Genomic DNA, 21,153 nt, shown 5'->3' on the forward strand with positions numbered 1-21,153 from the left:
CTTGAATGCAAAAACAGCAGACCGAAATGTTTATTTACTGATTTACTTACTCTAATTTTAAATTCTACCAGGTTTTCAATATGTCCGGAGTGATTCGCGATAAGGGCGCAACTAACAGAGTGTGAACAATGAGAAATATCACTGTGATAATTTGCCAGTACATTTTAAATTCATAATTTAAATAAAAGTTACAAAAATCAAGTTTAAAGACATAAATTGGTGTAGAATAAATCAATCTTATAATTTCACAACAATACTGCATAAAATTTGTGCATTCAAGCTCAAAATCAAAGTTTTGTAGTTGAACCCCTTGGAATGAGCCTCAAAGCATTTTGACCAACCCATCGGCAGACAACCATGTTTTCGCAGCCAACATCTCGTGTGTGCGAAAATGAGATAGCATATCAGCACCGCGTTTCACTCAACTGCCAGCAGTCTGATTTGGGCCCGCTGTCAAATTTTGAGCCCCGGACATGCTGTCGCTGACGTTTACTGCAGCTCGATATAGAGATGTCGATGGGGTGATTTTGACAATGAGATTCGCCCATCCCTGTTTTGCCTTGTTTTTATAGATCATTTTGCGATGACGTCATTTTTCCGTCAAATGACACCACTTGGTGGTTTGTTTACATGTTTTTTGTCACATCCAGCAGTTTCGATTTTAAATTTCGTGAAGGATTACTGCATAAGTTTTTGTAAAATGCATGTACGGCACTTTCTCTTAAATAAAAACTATAAATTTTTATCATTATCTGGCGGACAAAGATAGAAAACTCAATTCAAAATTTAACACCATGTAAACAAACCACCAAGTGCTGTCAAAAAAGTGTGGTTAGGAGCTCCCGTGTAATGATCTATTTATGTCGTTTTCGTTTTTGCGGTGTAGCTACACCGAGGCTACACCGGTGTAGCTTTTTTGCACCAAAACTGTTCGTTTTCGATTTTTGTGCTACACCATTGCTACACTTTTTCTGCACCAGCTACACCAGAAAAAAAGAAAGTGTAGCTGGTGCAGATAGGAAAACACCAACACACCCATACCACATCACTGCTGCTGCACCGCAAGTGTTCGTTTATCCAGCGAAAAGTGTAACACCAAACGGTGTAGCTGCACCACAAAAACGAAAACGACATAAGTTTCGCCTGTTTACAATGCGCCTGTGTTTTGAAAACAACGCAGTTTCGCTCTTTACTATCGCCTGTTTACAAAACGTTTGCAAATAAGCCTGTCACTTCATTACAATGCGAGGGGCTAAACTGCAAACTGTCTTTTGTTTTGATTAAACACTTCTATCGCCCATTACTAAAAACTTGTTTTAAATAATTCTATCGATTAAAACAGAAGAAAGGATTCTTGCCACGGATATTATATCAGTCTTTTTAAGGCTGATGGTGTGATAAAACGATTTGTTTACAATTTACCAGTTGAGCCCCAATCGCGAATCACTCCGGATGTATGCCGAGTCACGAAAGTTTTCAAAATCATAGACTAAAATAATAAGCGTACCCCTCAGGAAACTGTCAGTCAGCCCAATTAACGAACATGACTCGATAGTTGTGGCCCAATTATTGTTGTTGCAGTTTCGGTTACGTGCGACATTCGGTTTTATTCTTGTTCTGTGTGTCGCACCACCTGCGACGTAATTGCGACGCACAGAACAAGAATAAAACCGAATGTCACACGTCGATTATCACGGTTTTCAACTGCAACAACAATAACGAATTCTGGCTGTACATTGCACGTTTTCTTTCCGTACATTCCTTTAGTTTTACCGTGAATGCGCGGAAAGAAAACGTGCGATGTATTAGGGAAATGTCAAAAATGCTGTTCAAATATTACGACACGATATTACGATGATTTTCCATAGCTCTTTCCGGTCGATGGTATCATATGCGGCTTTGAAGTCAACGAATAAATGATGCGTGGGAACTCTGTATTCACGGCCCTTTTGGAGGACTTGCCGCAGTGTAAATATTTGATCCGTTGTAGACCGACCTTCGACGAAGCCGGCATTGAGAACGGTGATCGCTCGATAGTTCTCACAGTCCAACTTGTCGCCCTTTTTATAGATCGGGCAGATAACCCCATCTTTCCACTCCGGTAGCTGTTCCGTATCCCAAATTCTAGCAATTAGTCGGTGCAGACAAACGGCCAGCTTTTCTGGTTCCATTTTAATAAGCTCCGCTCCGATACCATCGTTTCCAGCTGACTTGTTCTTTAGCTGCATGATGGCCTCCTTAACTTCGCCTATCGTTGGGGCTAGCACCTCTTCCCCGTTTGTTGCACCGTCGAAATAGCTTTCCCCGCCGCCATGGTTCTCCGCCTGGGCGCCATTCAGGTATTCGTCGAAGTGCTGCTTCCACCTATCGGTCACCTGACGATCGTCCGTTAGAATACTGCCAGTCTTATCCCGACACATTTCGGCTCGCGGCATAAAGCCTTTGCGGGATCCGTTCAGTTTCTGGTAGAATTTTCACGTTTCCTGAGAACGATGCAGCCGCTCCAACTCTGCATATTCCTGCTCTTCAAGGTAGCGCTTTTTCTCCCGAAAGATTTGGTTTCGCTGCATCTTCTTCTGTTTGTGTCTTTCCACGTTCTGACGTGTGGCACTGCGCATCTTGACCGCCAGCGCAGCGTTCTCCTCATCCATCACCCTCCTACATTCATCGTCAAACCAATCGTTCCGCTGATTCCGGGCCACATGCCCGATGGAGCTCTCCGCTACACTGCTGATGGCTGTTTTGATAGTGTTCCAACAGTCCTCGAGAGGGGCTTCGTCCAGCTCGTCCTCTTCCGGCAGCGCAGCTTCGAGTGAATGCGCGTAGTTTGCGGCGACGTCTGGCTGCTTCAGCCGCGCGAGATCTAACCGAGACTGGCGTCGGTACCGAATGTTGTACACAACGGAGAGTCTTGGGTGCATCTTAACCATCACTAGGTAGTGGTCCGAGTCAACGTTAGCGCTTCGATAGGATCTGACGTCGATAATGTCTGAGAAGTGCCGACAGTCGATCAAAACGTGGTCGATCTTCCACCTTGCCATCGGTACCTTTGAGGTGAGCGCTGTGCACGTTGATGATGCTTATATTAAAGAATCGGCCCTTGATTCTCAACCGGCGCATTCGAGGATTGATTGGCCACCACCCAATCACCCGTTTCCGCATCTCGCCCATCACTATGAAAGCTGTACCCAGCTCGTGTGTGTTGCCGCAGCTCTGGTAGATGGTATGTCCATCTCTGAACGTACGTACCGTTGAGCTCTTCCAGCACACCTGCAGCGCTACGACATCGAACTTGCGGCTCTTCAATACGTCGGAGAGCACTCGAGTTCTCCCTTGGAAGTTGAGAGATCGGCAGTTCCACGTCCCGAGTTTCCAATCCATAGTCCTTTTTCGTCGCGTGGGTCTATTCCGATTGTTCCAGCAAGAATTTATTTGTTCTTCGTTCCGTGCTTTAGTATTTTTCGTGGTGACGGCTTGCAAAGCCTGCTGCACCAACCCCCTGTTTCGCCGGAGGGCCAACAAAGCTCGAAAGAGCCCTCCTTTCCTGTCAGCATACGACCTTGGCTTCCACCGAGGTTGGCTACCCGATCTCCACCAAAGTTGCTCGTATCCCGGCTGGTACCACAAGGAGGTACAGTGGACCCCCGTTCGTTTGAACGATTCCTCATGCAAACTAACGGGGTTAGTTTTTAATTTTAACAACTGGTAACCCTAAATATGCTGGAACTTGTGTGAACTGGCTGCCCTGGTCTTTGTTATTGTTTTGGTGGTTTGATTCAGTTGGCAGTTGCAAGCAGCGAATATTTCATTCACGGATCGGATTTCTACCATAATCGTTGGGAAAACGCAATGTGAAACAGATTAAACACGCTAGATGAGCACAAACAAATCGTGTTTATGTGCATTGTCTGCGTAAGCAATTGATGTCATATTGAGAATGACGTTTGAACCATTTTTAATTTGCACGTCGTGCAAACCAACGGGGTTCAAATTAAAAAGTGTTCAGATTAAAAACGGTCAAACGAACGGGGGTCCACGGTATAGGAATATAGGAGTTGCTGAATAAGAGGCTATGAACCACTGTAGGGTCTATTTTATGCCTACACGTGCACAAGGCACCGACGGTACGCATTATTCAGCCGTTTACCAGCCTAGTAATCATTGGTAATCATGATTAATTTATCTAATCACTAGAGATTGATTACGGGTAATCATTAAAGTAATCAAAAGTAACTTTTTTCAAAGGTGCGTAGTAATCATTGCTGTTGGAAACCCCTTGATTTTGCTACAGCTTTATGTAAAGTTACCTTTATAGGGCTTTAGACATTTTAAATTTTGCCTCTGCCAATCTTTAATGCAGTCCTCCCTAATAGACAAGCTGATGTTGATGTAATTTTCCAGTGCCGGCTTTTCCTGTTTCCATGTGCGTAAAAGAGAAAGGAAAGTATGTTTGCTTTTGTTATTGCAGTTGGCAGTCTCTTATACGTGATTTCCTGTATGAGGAAGTGCAGCGTAAGTAAAGTATAGCCATTCAGCGAAATGATAGAAAAGCCGGAAAAGCGCGCAAACAATAAAACATCTGACAGCTGTGTGTATAATAGCTCAAGCTCAAGCAAACACGCATAAAACACAAACAAAGTAGGTCCTTTCGCTTTTGTCCGGTTAAAATAGTTAAAGTTCATCGGTTTTCATTTCGGAAGATTATGCAAAATGTGCTGATGTGCTGCTCAGGAATTAACGGTTAGTGGACAATTTACAATCGATTCCCAGCAGTGAAAGATGGAAGTGGTTATGCATTCGGAAATCGCTCGGGGAGTTCTCGGTAAGTATCTGATTTTATTTCAAGTGGGAAAACAACTCTTCTGATTAGAATCTATCATCAACAACAGCCTACTTGTATGACCAGAACCTTAGCCGAGTGGCGGACAAGTTTTGTCTCTCTAGCCCGCATCTGAAAGAGGAACGAAAGTTACTGAAGCGAGGTTTACGGTCGTCAATGTGCACCATCCTGAAGCTGACGGATTTGTTTCGCGAATATAGCGAAATTCAAATCAAACGTAAGTGATTTGTGGTGTTTCGAAAGCAAGTTTCGAGGATAATCACGTTTTGCTTTGCAGTGAAAAATTTTGTGGATCGATTCGGCAATGAGACCAGCATACAGAGTGATTGGACTTCGACGCGAAAAATCGACTTCTTGCTTGCTTTGGTGCAAAAACGGCTTGCAAGAACACACAACGATGTTCCGGTAAAGGAAAAACCTAAGGGCAGCGGAGAGTTGCCGAATGTTAACAGACGTAAACGGGCGATGGTTTCACCGCCAAAATCGATGGCTAGCAGCAGCACACCAGAATTGGGTGAACCGAAAGTGAAACGACGCTGTGTGAATCGATCGTTCATACTGCTGAACGAATCGGCGACCGAGGAGGGAAGAAACCTAAGCAATTTGTCGCATATTTCGCCAATCGGGCACGACAATTCGAGTCACAGTTCGATGGTGGAGGAAGAACCCGAGGACGGTGAGGGTGACGAAAAGCCGGATGACGAGGAGGAAGCGGATACTGATGGAAACGAGGTGGAGATGAGGAAGTTTCCTCCAATAGATTTATTTTCTCAGACAGTGTTGGAGAATGAAACTTACCCGGAGAAAATTGCGGATTTAATTAACAAGGGTTTGGAAATTTCATTGAGTCAACAACCGGATCCGAGAGAAGGAACCTCAACTGCCGTACCAGCATCGACGGAAGAGGATGCTAGCAAACAGCAGAAAGTAGACCAGGATTCGTTGAATTTTAATTTTGACGAATTGATTTCGAATATTGTTAACAGTGCCGTAAAAGATCCCGTTTTCGATGATATTCTCGGTGATATTAGTTCCAAAGCAAATCAGAACACCGAAAATAGTCAGGAAAATGAGGACGACGGGCAACCAATCGAAGCAGTGTCTGAAACTCCAATAAAAGCCAGACTCAGAAAAACTTGTAAGAAAAATTACAACTTTTGTGCATCTACGAAAAAATCTGCTAAAAAGGTGAACGTCATTTCGAATGTTCCCTATTCTGGGACTCTTCCACCAGCAGTTGTGAACGCCGTTCAGCCTCCAGCGATTAAAACCGAAGTAATTCAGCCAGCGGTTTCGTCAACAGAACCTGACGAGTCAACGGTTCCACCGAATTCAACTACCCAGTTTTACGTTGTTCAACCGGACAACACGACCAAGGTGATGGATATCAATCAGCTACCGTTTCCGACACAACAACCTCTTACAGTTGCACCGCCCACGGCTGCAATGACACTGCCTCAAACGACTCTACTGCCCATTACTGGGACAGGTATTCCGGAAAATACCTACTATTTGAGTTTCCCGACTTACATTGACCCCGGTGCGCAAATTTCGACGGTATTTAACAGTTATCAAGCAACAGTGCCCGGTGGTGTCGACCAGTTAGTTAGTAATTCTGCAGTTTCTGTTGTGTCGGACACCTCGCCTAGTCCAGACAAATTTCTCATTTTCCATTCGACATCGGTTAGCACCGGCAGTACCAACACCGCAACGTTTACTACCAGTCAAGCAGCAACAACAGCACCAGCTTCTACTGTTCCGTCAAAAGCTACCGTCGAAAGCATTTTTGCATCATTTGTGCCGATTCGAACAAATCCGGAAGTCAAGAACACACCCCAAAACGCTCCTTCTACCAATCCGGAAAGTCGCAGTGCTTCGACTCCCAGTCGAAAGGCGTCCCATATTCGTATTCTAAATTTTCACACCCCTGCAAAACCGGCACAGCCGGCAGGTACGCCCGGTTCGGCTCCGGCCTCTGTAGACCATCGAATAACTTATCCGCGCATTGATCCTAAGTTGGAACCGATAGAAGAAACCGAATCGCAGACTGAAGATACCCTCAATACTCCAAATACCTCTCAAATCACTCTAGCAGGTGATTGGGATTCGGTGCATGGCATCGGAGCGATCACATCCACTGGCGGAGCAATACCCAGTGCCACATCGGTTTCGAATACACCTCGCGTATCGAAAGATCCTCGAAGTTGTGTTCGAGTTTTGTCGCGATCAACGAGCGAGGATGGCGATAAACCAACGGCGAACAATTTACCGCAAGCGCTCCCTCCAGCTACTGTTCCTCCGATGGTCGAAATCCCCGTCTCAGGGACTGTCGGCAGGAAGCACACGATCGCAACATCGATGAGTGCAGTCGATATGGATGAATGGCGCCGTATCCGTTCCGTTTCCAAATTCAACTTCGACCAACATCTGAGACAAGTCGAAGAGCAAAAACAGTTGCAGTCCAAGGATTTGAAAGTGCCGAAAAAACAGCGCAAAAAATCGAACAACTCCAGTAAGAAGATGGCAAAGAAAGGTAAAGCAAAGAAAGCCGCTGCCCGAGCCAGTGACACCCCGCTTACTCGAAAAAATTCTAACGAATCAGCGGAAACGACCATCGAAACCGATCTGTCCCTCACGGATGCACATGGTCAGATGCTGGAGGATGCACTAGCTTCCGCGAAGAAGGCGAGCAAAACTCCGGCCAAAACACCGAGCGCCAAAGGAACACGAACGCCAGCAACAAAGGGCTCACCACCACCGGTGGCGTCCGATGGGCACGATACGGAGGAGCCAGAGGGGCGGCAAAAACCGAGCAAAATATACGTGAAAATAACCTCGCCCAGGAAGCGGACACCGTCCAAGCGGATGGAGGCGTTGCTTAAAAGTGCCAAAAGCAGCAAGTCGACACGAAGGAAACGCATCAGTCCGAGGAAAAAGGTTAGTTAACATTCGTAGGTTTCAAATTACCCTTAATAATTTAGCAGGTACTTCTACGGAACTTTCAGTCGCCTAGCTAGCTTCGAAGTACGGAACAGGTCTAACAAGCCAGTCGTCGTATGTACGAATCTCGTAATTGCCGGCTGAGAAGTCCGTCGATAAAGAAGGCACAAGGCTTAGAAAGACGAATAAACCCAAAACTTTGGTTTTTCTTGTCTATTTTCGTTTCGTGTCAATCTTTTCATTGCCTCAATTTACTTGCCGTGTTGCTCAGGCCACCACGAGCGGCCAAAACAATTTAAATGAATCGATTTCTGAATGGTTTTCTAAGCAGCAAAGAGAATCTTCTGCGTTCTATGATTTCAATTTCAAATAGTCGGCAGCCATGGCAGCCAACGAAATGCAAAAAAAAACGTCTCGGTGCCCTGTCGAAGCTAGCACTTCAGCGTCGCTGGATACGAGCGCCATACCAGACTAATAAAGTTCGTTGCTGAATAGTGCAAACAAAAGCGGGCCAAGAATACTTCCCTGGGGGACGCTGAAAACACTCGTAAACATCGACTACAAAACATTACAAACTGCAAATCGATCGGTTTGTCTGATAGGATCTGAATCTGTTAATCGAGAACTTACAAACTCCGAGTTTGACTAGCTTGTTTACAGAATTGCGTAATCCACTCGATCAAACGCTGCCTTGAGATTGGTGTAGACAAAGTGACACAAATTCGGTCAAATTTGCAGCATACGAGCAGATGAGATGTAAGTCTTACAGGACAATTATCACTGTCGCGTGCTTTTGACTACTCCAAATATTTGGTTCCGTATTTGAGCCGTATCGATGAACTAGATTTAATAAAAAAAAGTCTTACAGAGGATGAATAGCGCCACATTGATGATAATCTCCGTTCGTCTCTGATGTCTTCTAAAGAGGGCTCAGCTGGAGCGATGAGTGTTCGTCCGATGAGGTAGTCAACCGGTGTGATAGCCTGGGGATCCGCCTGGTCATTCGAGACGGCGAATAAACAGTCGAAAGCGCCGCATATGTCAACTTGACGTTGCCGACGCGACGTCACGCTTCAGATGTGTTTTAGAGGATTTTACGGCTGCCTCCCATAGGCCACCAAAATTCCGGTGCGTCTGGTGGGATAAAGTGCCACTCGATTTCACGGCTGCGACAAAAGGATTCGATGGCGTTCACAGCCTGCTGGATTCTGGAACTGCTGGTATAGGCTGTTCAATTTATGATTTGCAGCTCGGAAGTTGCTCGGAATCATTCCACGGCGAGCGATTAATATTCGTAGAGATGCCAGGAAAGCATCGGTGCTCAAATGGGAGCCAACTTCCAGGTGCACAGCCTTAGTTGCCATGCAAACAAAAACGGCTCCGTACATTTTGATCAGCGTTGGACGAAGTGACCCTTGATCCTGGCCCACGATACTGGCAGGTTTCCCATTACTTAATTGGCTATCGTTGGGTTTGTTCGGAAGGATTTAATGCATCGCCGTTTGAAGAAACGGATAATGGATCAACCTTTCGGGTGCCAGTACCTTTGACGAAGAGTATTCAGCAGACCTGTTTGCCCGATGTGAAGAAGCTCGATGCGTATCTCGATGAACCACGAGATCCTTATCGGATAAGATAATTTGATGGCGACGTAAAAAAGGAACTAGCGATCAGTGAAGTCGGCCACCAACACGGAGCAAAAATTTTCTAACTTTTTGCATGGCTCGTTCTTGAGGATTCGTTTGAATTCGTCAGCGAAGTGTGTATGCTGTACAACGTGGATAATCACCCTTATTCTGCGAGTCACGTGACTTAATTTGTTGATGGGATCGGACATGCTCCCCGAAACTTGCCCGTGTGCTGCTGGATCCCAGCGACTCGAAGTCGCACGAACAGCTGTAGCTGGTTGAGATTGAGGTTTCTTTAACCAGGCCAAGACAATCGTACTGTCGCTCCACAGCACAACTTCCTGAACCTGCATATCCAAGGTTGACAGTACCTTCGTAAGTAAACGGTTCAACAACAGGACGGCGCACAATTCTTTCCGTAGGATGATGAACTTACTCAAAGGGGTCAATTTGGATTTACCGATAAGGAGACGAAGCTTTGCCTAATTATCATCAAAAAGGGTCCGTAGGTAGATGCATGCTCTGTATGCCGCTGTGGAGACATCTGAAAAGTCATGGAGTTCGTAGGCGACTGCACTGTCCAAAATCACAGTTGAAAATTTTGCCATTCGTTGGTGGTTGGTGGACTTGGAGGAGGTGGATTAGCTGCTGGGAGTTCGCGTACCATTTTCGTAGGGGAAAATCTCCTCGGCCTAGGAGTTCCCTTAACTGCTGTTCAGCCACGGTAGCATCTTTCACGATCCGATGGGGCTTCGACTACTTGGCGGTACATTTTACAGATGTCTCCGGTGAAAGCTACCTTGAATTTTCGAAATCGTAGCATGATGTAATGTAGATTGTTTTGAGCTACTGAACCGACGTGCAGTGCTCGTACTCCCGGATGAAGTTTCTCAATTATTAAGTTTGAAATTCTGGTTTGCTATTCTATTTCATACGAAGGACTGCTGGTGAGATTGTTCTATTATATACGACACTTCATTTCCTCTTAATATCATATTATTAATAGTATTATTATTGATATAAATGTGGAAGGCTGGATGATGGAGTGGATTGCCAACCTGAATCCTTAGGGTCTGAATATGGCACTTCTCAACTCAAAACAAACAAATCATCACGTGGGTTAAAGTTGGTACAGCAAAATTGATTATTACATGGAAGGATCCTAATACTGGAAGGCGACTCTTATAACCCCGGAATGCGCACAAGTGCCTCTGCTTGTGGGTCCGCCCAATCCCTTTTGGCCCTTCTGTAACAGCATTAGTGTGAAATTCATTTGATAATCAAATTTGGATCTACTGTAATTCTACCCACATACATTGGCAAGTCCTTGAACTGATGGTGGCTTTCCCCTACTACTACTACTACCTACTATTACTTAAGTTTGAAATTCTGGTTTGCGGAGAAGTCGTTTCTCCAACATCAAAAAGCGCTTCAGGGCCAGAGTCGTCCTGGAGGGAAAGATCACTGTTGAACGGAAGCTGGACTATGAATCTTCCAGATTCACCACGCTGGCAGGTGGATAGGAAGTGGGTTTCGCATAGTATCTCTACAGTCGACAGTTTGGGGACGTCTGGTACTTCCTCGATTTGCCAAAACTGATGCATGTTCGCTCGATATCTGCAACCGAGGCGTGGACGTACTTGGGAGAAACATTGGATGGTGGTTCATGCGGTGGTTGTACGATGACACCAGCTATTAGCTGTGGTAATCCATCCCGCTGATTTCACGTGACTTAAGTCATGTGACGTAAGTCAAAGAATAATTCACCACCAATCAGCAAGATCGAGATGCAAAAAATAAATCTATTCAAGAGGAATTAGAGAGAAATAAGCATGACGGCAAAAAATGTGGAAAACTATTAAAAGACTCACAAATCCTAAAGGTATATCTACTAACACAATAATATTCGATGGGATAGAAGAATCAAACGAACAAACGGTGGCCAGAAAATTTATGCGAGATACAGAACAGTATTCCAAACTCAAATGTTAGCACAATCACATCACAGACTACGAGTAACCGGTGCATGTGTAGATTTGAACTTATCTCAATGACACAGTTATGTGACGTGGTTAAAGATCTGAAACATACGGCAGGAATTGACAATGTGTCCACTAGTGTTTTTAAGGATGCATTTAAGGAAACAAAAGACTTGTTATTGAAAATTATAAATACAAGTTTATCAGAGGGCTTGGTCCCAAGATCATGGAAAAAATCAACTATAGTTCCAATCCCGAAAATTAGTAACACAAAGAATTCAATAGAATACAGACCTATTAATATGTTAGAGCTCCAAGAAAAAACTCTTGTTGTCTTGTTGTCAAAGGACAATTAATGACTTTTATAAATTCACAAGATATTATACCAGAGCAGTCAGGATTTAGAAAAAATCATTCCGCGGAGACAGCTATAAACTTGATACTACATAATTGGAAGTCTAATATTGAAAGGGGAAAATATAGTGGCAGTTTTTCTGGATTTTAAAAGGGCATTCGAAACAGTTGATAGATCACAACTGCTTGATGTTTTGTATAATATAGGAATTCGTGTAACTTAGGAGTACCACAAGGGAGTGTTTTAGGACCGCTACTCTTTATTCATTACATCAATGACTTGAAACGCTATTTGGGCGGAAGCGGAAAGTTAAAACTATTTGCTGATGATGATGCCACAATCTATTGGACAAGTGGCTGCTTAGAAACAGCGATTCAAGAAGCTGAAAACGATCTCAAACAAATCGCTGAGTACCTGAAATTGAAAAAACTGAGTTTAAATTTATCGAAAACTAAATGGATGATAATAGGAAATAGGAAATATGCTGATAATGTGGAACTCAGAATAGATGGAGACGTAATTGAGAGAGTGAAAGTTACCAAGTATCTCGGAGTGCAGGTAGACGAAAAGCTCAATTTTTCAGAACACGTGGATTACGTAATAAAAAATATAGCTATAAAGTATTGTGTCGAATAAGCAGATATTTAACGTTTTGGTCCAAGCTAACATATGTAAAATCAGTCATATTACCCCATTTTGATTATTGCGCAACGGTGCTATTGTTGGCGTCAGATACTCAGGTGCAAAGGCTTCAAAGGTTGCAAAATAAGATTGTGAGAACATTACTTAGATGTGAACGGCTGACACCAACAACTCTTACGTTGGATATGCTCCAATGGATGTCAGTGAAACAACGAATAATCTACAATAGCGTAATGTTCGTACAAAAAATGAAACTAGGAATATTGCCTGAGCATCTAACACATGAAGTCCAGTTTGGCAGAGATGTACATAGACACAACACTAGAGGAGCTTCTGTTTTCAGATTACCTCGGCTTTTGAAACATACGACTCAGAGATCGCTTTTTTATAAAGGTCTTCAAATATACAACAGTTTACCGTTGGACGTGAAGTCTACAAGAAATATAACGCAGTTTAAGCGAACGGCAATTGTGGCAGTGAAATGTCAGTTTTAAATTAAAGACATGCATATGAACACGTCGTGATGCTGAAATTAAATTGATTCGTGTAGTCTGATGTCTACTAAGGTAGAATTGCTTGGATAGAAGAGCTTACTATGTTGCTTGCAAAGGCAAGACATGCAAAATAGCATCGGCAGTCTTTGGCCAATTAGAAGTAGTCAAAAGAACTAATAATACTATGATGGACATACGCGGAACAGTGATGCAACAAGTCACACTGATTAGATAAACAAAGATGTGGAAAATGTGAAGAAATCAGTTTCTAATATCCGAGCGATAAACCGTCCCTCCCACTCCAAAGATGCCTGTGGGGTGGAGTCCACGTTGTCGGGAATGTGGAACTTGGGATCGACCAGGACCAGTCCTTCTAAGAACATCCAGTGGGCGATGTCGATCCTGGAAGTTGGAATTGTCCCAATCACTCTTGGAATTACCAGACACTCCAGGCTGGCTGGAACGTTGATACACGGGGTCGAAGTTTAATAGTCACCTTATCACAAGCGCGGGTTCGTAGGGTGTTAATACCAACTTTGGCTAGCTTCTTTGGAATGTCAAGACGGTTGGCCATCTCTTCCGCGATAAAGTTGAGCTGAAAAGCGCATGAATGTGCTTGATTCCTCCTGTCGTAGACCTGCACCATTGCAGTCAACAGCAGTACAATCTTGGTGGTATGGGCGAATCTTGCGGAACACGTTGTTAAAACCAGTTAAAGTCATCTTTTCCGTGGGAAGTGATACGTTGGATTTCGTACCTTGGCTGGGTGCTCCAACGTGTGATATCGGCAGTGACACTTGTGGCATATCTTATCGGAAGGGCAATCTTTGGAGCGGTGGCCTTTGCGCAGGCAGTTGAAACAGATTCTAGCTGCTCGAATCTTCTCATTCTTCTGGACCGTGGTCAGGCTGGATAGGATCGAACACTGGACCTTTCGATGGGAACCGCCACAAATTTCACAGGAGACACAGGAGTGTCTTTGGGATGGGTTGGTCGACGCAAAGTTTGCTTTGGTTTCGACGGGGCTGTGGTAATCCATCTGCTGGTATTTTGGCAGTTCACCCTTCTTCTGCGTTGCTTCCCAAGCCTAACGCGTACTCTTGTCACACGAACAAATGCTCTGCCGTTTCATTGATCTCTTGCTGGAGTTAGCGCAGCCTTTCGATGTGGTTAACTGCTTCATCAACAAGGGCATGAAGTTCTTCGTGGACGGTGGAAGACATCTTTTTCAATGCCAGCAGTCTTCGAAAGTAGCTCTTCACAATGGCTCGGTAATGTCCAAGCGGTCCATTAAGACGATGCGCACGAAATACATTACTCCATCCAATGTACATTCTTAAATGAGTTTACCCGTAAATTGGTTGGATTTAGCTAAAACTTGGTTAAAGCCTAGGTGCTACATTCCGTTATCGAAACTTGACCTTTTGTGACAGACTTCGCAGCCAGCTGCTAGAGTGCAGGACAATTGCAGGGCCAGTTGCTACGATCCTATTGACTCTAACAGCCTCTTCTGGTCGGGATTCGAACATACGACGACTGGCTTATTAGGCCAGCATCATACCTCGGGGCCAACTGGGAGGCACTTGGTTAAAACTACTCAAAGTGCTCTTAAAGTGTACAAACTCAGATTTTGAGCCAGTGACAGCCAGCGTAACAGGATCTAGGAGAGTGCCTTGTAGGCGGCATTTACCAGCGTTATGCCGCGATCGTTGCAGCAGTCGAGCCGGTCACTCTTTTTTCGGATGGGACAAACCACTCCTTCCATCCATTCCTCCGGTAGTTTCTCCTACTCTCACTAATAACTCAGTGTAGAGTCGTCTCACATCTCACTCCCCAAACGCTTTACACCAAACAGAAACTAAATTGAAACTAATTCACCTAACCTAAGCTCTGGTGCGTACGTTTCACGAACACCGAGACCAAAGTAAATTGATATATACCAGGTATATGACAATGCGAGCTGTCATATACACTTTGCACTAACACATCTACACTAGTTCTGAGATTTCGAGCATTTTGTATGGAAAATTAGTTAGTTTTTTAAAAAAATCGTTGGATACGCAAGATTTGTCTTTTTCTTCTTACAGCTTTTATGTTTATGCTTAGAACATTATTTCTAGTATGTATTTTCATGAATACAATGAAGTACAACATTCCAAATTGCAAGCGGAAATTTTTTCGTCAAAGCGGCATCAAGATATCTCAAAGAAATGTCCTTATATCGCTTTCCTACAAGTAGTAAAACAAAAAAGAAATTCTTTAAAATGCTCGGACATGATTGTTCAATAAGCAGCATGAGCAACATTGTAATCCGCCCGCGATATTTTTCGTCTGATTTCTGGTAAGCTTTTAAAGTGTTAATTAGCATCTAAAACTGTTTTGTAGCAATCTAAGATTACTTTTTATGGTTTTCTACGTAGTGTTGAGACAAGAGCATATATATCAAACAACGTGAGCGGGCAAATTTATGATAAAAAGGTATCATCTTGGAATAGTGACTTCAACTTAAGGATTTTCAAGCAGTAGCACAAGCATCTATTCGAATAAAACTATTTTTTAAAAGAAGACATCAGAGGCAGATATTCAAGAGCATCATGCAAGCAAAATGTTGGACGGAACGTGTTTTAATTTAAGCAACCGTATACCGTATTGATCGTGAAGTATTAGAAACATTAATTCATTTTTCAATTGTACATCGAAATAGTTAGTCACCCATGTTCTCAAATTTTTTACGCATAATTAAAGAAAGCTACAAGTGCAAATGACTTAAAAATATATTCCTTACATTTCATTGTAAATGTTCAAATATTTCTCTGGAATAATATAGCTGCATTCATTAATTACAATTAATTTAGTTTTAATTTTCATGCAAGTTCCACCATATTTCAGAACTATTTCTTCTTCTTTCTACACACACTAATGCAACCCTCGATGGTCACATACCTGGTATATATCAATTTACTTTGCACCGAGACAACGTTTGTTGTGGGCTCGAAACGAGACGGGCTCAAAATTTTTGTTACAAACAAACGCTGCGCATTCATACAGGGATGTCGGCGGCCTAGTTTCTTGGCCTTGTTTTCAAAGCTCTGCCGGTAGGTGGTCTTTACCAACAGTTTTGTTGGTCTTCAGCAACCCGATTTCTCGTTTGACTTCTTAGAGACAAGATTTCAGGAAACGTAACAGCGTTTTTTTTTTTTTCTTAGCAAACTTTGACATTTTCATATGCTTGAAAATGTTAACCACCTTTTCTTTTACGGAAACAATTTTAAATCTGCCTTGATGTGCCTTGAATCGCAGAGCATCGTCGTGTACCGCTTCCTGGATCGGGTTTTGACCGTTTTATTTTATTTATCGCCGCAACTTCGAGTCACTGCCACTGCAAGACAGTCCAGCATGTTTGCGATATCTCGGAAGGAGATTTTACATTTAGCCTGGCTGCTGGTTTTTGTGGTAAAACATAACTAAAAATTGTTTTTTTTTTTCAGGCGACCAACAAGAAAGATGTAAAACGATGCGCCGAAGAAAATGCCGACGAAGAACCGCAGACAGCAGCTAGTAAGGAATTAGAATCTGTACCTGAAGATTTGTCTACAGCACATGAGGTTGAATCGCCCAAACCGGTTAAGGATCACCCGAAGGTGTTGGCGAAAAAATCCAGTGCCGAATATTTGCAGAAAGAACAAAACGAGCAGCAACAACAGCAATCGTCGGACGCTGTGAACGCAGAAACTGCGGAAACTGTTCCACCACCGGAGGAAGAAACTGTTGAAGAGAAACCGTTTCAGCTGCCCGCTGACTTTACGCTCGGCTCTTCGCTTCTCATGCAAACACCATTCAAAACGGATTTGGCCAATTTTCCAATCACTCCGCGGTTTTTGATTCCGGAGCAGCTGCAGGATACTCCGATGACCAAAATGATGCGTGACATGAAGGGACCGGATGGGCATGCAGCCGCGACGAACTCGTGTGAAATTCAAACGCCAAACTTCCCAATTACTCCAGGATTGACCACCACCCCGCGATCGGTCAATTCAACTAGTCCACAAAGCAATACCGGTTTTAATTCCCGGCGAACGGATTATTCATCCGGCAGTTCGTACTATAAACCCGATGAATCGGAAGATCTGGATAAAAAGCTTGAAGCAATGCTTCATGGGGCTAGAAAAAGGCAAACCGCAAAGGAAGTTGTTAGCACTACCAACGTTGTTAGTGAGCCCGAAGCAACCGAGGTTGTGGCTACGAGTGAAATCACCGAAACAGTGAAGGAAGTTAGCGCTGAGATTGCACCAGCAGATGAAATCCAAAAATCCAGCTCACCATCTGATCCGTCTGTGTCGTCGCAGTCAAAAGCGGACACGATCCAGTCTTCCAGTTCAGACTCTAGCAGCAGTTCAGATTCGTCGTCTGATTCCAGCAGCGGCGAGAGTTCTCCCGAAAGCACTCCGTGTAAAAAATCGCCCTCCTCCAGTATAAGTCCAAAGAAAAAAATCTCCCCTGGTCTTGCGATGGCAGCAAGTACGACGACGGCTGAAGCTACGCGCCGGCGCCAGCAGCAGCAGCAGGCAGAACTGGAAGCCAAAAAGCAACGAACAATCGCCCGCATGAAAACCGCCGTCATCACCCCGCTGAAAAAGAGCGAACGAAAGTTCACCGGTACGGTGCCTGGTTTTAGGGCACGAAAGGTAATAGTCACGCGCAAGGAACAAATACTGAACCGTATTTCCGCCAAACTAAACAAACCAACTTCACCCGTCCATAGGCCGCCTCTCGCTATGAAAGCCCCCCAAGCTGTACCGTACCAAACGCGGTCAACGTCGGCCTCGGCGAAGCGCAAAAATCCGACTCCTCGCAAGATTATCCAGCTAGACAAAGCAATCAGTCCACCGAAGAAGCTCTCTCCAAGGCGAAAAGCGCGCCCACCGCAGCCACCAACTTCAAACGACGACCAGCCCAAAGTCGTCCCCAGTCCGATGAAAACCGATCAACTGATTGAGGGAACGTACGAGAACGAGAATCTTACCCGACTTTGCTACACACCGGAGCACGAGCCAGTGCCTACTGCCGATTTAGATCTACAAGCAAATGGACAGCAGCAACTTGAGCCTTTCAGGAGTCCAGAAAAAAGTAAAAGTGAACATTGCGAACAGCAGATTACCCCGGATTCCAACAAGGAAAACGACTCACTGGTATGTGCTGCTAACCAGGCTGAGCCTGGGCTTGAACGAAGCGCGGAGCAGAGCGATGACGAAGACGAAGATGAAGAGGAGGAAGAGGACGAATACGACAAGTGTTCGCTCAAGTCGTACAATGAAGATTTGTCCAGCGGTTGCTATTTTACCTTCCTCTACGATGAAAGGCAGCGGTGCTCCGCTGTGCCGTCTGTTCATGGTGATAATCAAACTCGACTAATTAAAAAATTAAATGTCTTCCTCGACAACCAAACAATATGCATTGACGCTCGGGAGCCGGTAGAGCTCTTCGAACAGCAGCCCAGAAAATCTGCCTCCGGCAGTCCGAAAAAAATTAGCGCATTCGGAGCCGCTAAGAAAGCCGGTTCTAAACCGGTTGAAGCTGTCCCTCCGTCGTCGACAACAACAACGACGAAAGTGTCCGAATCTCAGCCAGTACAAATACCGTCGACGCCAGTCAGAGCTAAATTTAACGTAATCCCTGCGGTGCGGTGCTTGAAACAACCCAGCACAATGGGAAGCGCCGCACAGCACCTGGTTGCCAGAAGCAACAAATCGGCCTGCACGGAAGCTAAGGTTTCTTCCAGCAGCAACAACAACAGCAGCAGCAGCAGAAGCTGCAATGCGCCTGCATCGACAGTAGAAAGGCGCGAGAGGGATGCGGACGAGGTAACGGTGGTGCCATGCGGGTAAGTTGAATTAAACCTTAATTTTTGGTAAAATGGTTTGGAAATCTCTCTCTCGGTTTTGCAGATCACCGTCGCCGAAAATGCCCCTTAAACTGGACATGAAAATGCGCCAGCTAGCTCAACAGCAACACCAACCGCCACCACCTGTGACGGCCAGTTCACAGCTACCCCAATCGCCTCCGTCTTCTCCGTCTGCATTGGAAAGCTCGCCTCAGAAAGAGGCTAAGCCCCCGAAAGTGATTCCCGAGTACGACATTGCTGAGGTGCTTACTCATATCCATGGATAAACGTGAAGCAGCAGTTCCTCCCTCCACCACATCCCGGTGGGCGGATTTGTAAATATTAGGTGAGGCATTTTCGTTTTTAAGTTCTAGCTTTTAGCCCCGGTACAAACGTGATGCGCGGTGAGAGATGATGATTCGAAAGATTAACGCAATAGTATTTGACAAAATGTACTTGTACTCTAGGTATAAACTAGCATTGATCGTTAAACCAATCATTGCGCTATCACTGACCCACAAATTTCATCGATTTTGTTTTAAATTATAATTGAATCATAATCATAATTTAATTATAATGACAAAGAAATGGATTATTTTTCGCATAGTCGTAATTTTACCTAAGCATATTATGATGGTATTTAAAAATAAAAACGCTTCGTACCTATTATTTTACGTCGGGAGAATGTTTAATAAAAAAAAAGAAAATTCTATCGGAGCCGTCTTAACCGTGCTGTCCTGCGATGGGACCATCGTCGCGTTTTGAATTTTGAGCTTTGAATTTTCTTTCTACTGTGGTGTTTAAATGTTGTAAGAAAATGGAACACTACAAATCACGCTGCCAAGTTGGCCATGATTTGTAGTCATGGTAAGATAGAGAAACAAAGTGAAAATTAATGGCATTTGTGTTCGAATCATCAGGATGCGGGTAAGTTGAATTAAACCTTAATTTTTGGTAAATGGTTGGAAATCTCTCTCTCTGTATATATTAGGCTTTGTATATATTAGGTGAGTTATTTAGATAGCCTTTAACTCCGGTACAAACTTTTTCCATTATAATTGAATCAGTTATAAAATAACGGAATAATCATTTAGTTATCGAGTACAACCAATTCTAAGCTATTAATTCGATTTTATCTTATTTAGGTCCCCCAGTGAAACAACTTACAGCTGATGTGTTATAAGCTTGTGACTATGTCCAAACAGTGAACCCAGAACCGGCGGTAACCCTGGAGCCACCGGATGGAGCACCACTATCGAAAGCGGGTTCGTCACAGTAAGGTACGTGGATTTTTGGTTCTTCAACAAATGCTTGCCTTATAAGGCCGATATTTTAATTGTATGACATTTGCCCGAAAACCACTTGCCAGTCGCTAGAAGCAACAAATCGGCCTGCACGGAAGCTAAGGTTTCTTCCAGCAGCAACAACAACAGCAGCAGCAGCAGAAGCTGGAATGCGCCTTTATCGACAGCAGAAAGACGCAAGAAGGATGCGGACGAGGTAACGGTAATGCCATGCGGGTAAGTTGAATTAAACCTTAATTTTTGTTAAATGGTTGGAAATCTCTCTTTCTCACGCTTTTGCAGATTACCGTCGCCGAAAATGTCCCTTAAACTGGACATGAAAATACGCCAGCTAGCCCAACAGCAACACCAACCGCCACCACCTACGACGACGGATTCACGCCAGTAACCGCCTCCGTCTTTGCCGTCTGCATCGGAAAGCTCACCTCAGAAAGAAGTTAAGCTATCAAAAGTGAATTTCTAGTACGACATTGCTGAGGTTAAGCACCTCATATCCATGGATAAGCGTGAAGCAGCAGTTCCTTACTCCACCACTTCCCGGTGGACTGATTTGTAAATATTAGGTGAGGCATTTTCATTTTTAAGTTCTAGCTTTTAACTCCGGTACAAACGTGATGCGTAGTGGAAGATGATGATTCGAAAGATTAGCGAAATAGTATTCTCTGACAAAATGTACTTCTACTCTAGTTATATTATATCTTACATAATTTATCGTTAAACTAACCATTGCGCTATCAGTGACTCAAAAATTTCATCGATTTTGTTTTAAATTATAATTGAATCAGTTATACCTAATGACGAAGAAATGGATTATTCTTCGCATAGTCGTCATTTTGCCTACGCATATGATTGTATTTAAAAATAGAAACACATCGTACCTATTATTTTATGTCGGGAGCCGTCTATCGAAGTCGTCTTAACCGTGCTGTCCTGCGGTGGGACCTCGTCGGGCGTCGTCGCGTTTTGAATTTTCTTTCTCGTGTGGTGTAAACACCACAAAAAAAATTTTGTAGAAAAATGGAGCGCTACAAATCACGCTGCCAAGTTGGCCATGATTTGTAGTCATGGTGAGATAGGGAAACAAAGTGAA

General features: G+C 44.0%; 1 protein-coding gene across 1 annotated transcript; it reads left to right on the forward strand.

The window, feature by feature from the left end:
• Positions 1–4,650: 4,650 nt before the first annotated feature.
• Positions 4,651–19,269, forward strand: LOC128746345 (mucin-5AC). Its single transcript, XM_053843397.1, has 5 exons — positions 4,651–4,822; positions 4,890–5,057; positions 5,118–7,777; positions 16,367–18,759; positions 18,824–19,269. Exons 1-5 carry the CDS (start codon positions 4,780–4,782, stop codon positions 19,044–19,046), a joined length of 5,487 nt encoding a protein of 1,828 aa, XP_053699372.1. The 5' UTR covers positions 4,651–4,779; the 3' UTR covers positions 19,047–19,269.
• The last annotated feature ends 1,884 nt before the right edge of the window (positions 19,270–21,153 follow it).

The sequence above is a fragment of the Sabethes cyaneus genome, chromosome 1, assembly GCF_943734655.1.
Source record: "Sabethes cyaneus chromosome 1, idSabCyanKW18_F2, whole genome shotgun sequence".
NCBI lineage: Eukaryota > Metazoa > Arthropoda > Insecta > Diptera > Culicidae > Sabethes > Sabethes cyaneus.

Coding starts and splice junctions, on each gene's coding strand:
- LOC128746345 (XM_053843397.1), top strand. CDS start 4,780: ATGGAAGTGGTTATGCATTCGGAAATCGCTCGGGGAGTTCTCG. Junction 5,058..5,117: donor TAGCGAAATTCAAATCAAAC/GTAAGTGATTTG, acceptor TTTGCTTTGCAG/TGAAAAATTTTGTGGATCGA. Junction 18,760..18,823: donor GTAACGGTGGTGCCATGCGG/GTAAGTTGAATT, acceptor TCGGTTTTGCAG/ATCACCGTCGCCGAAAATGC.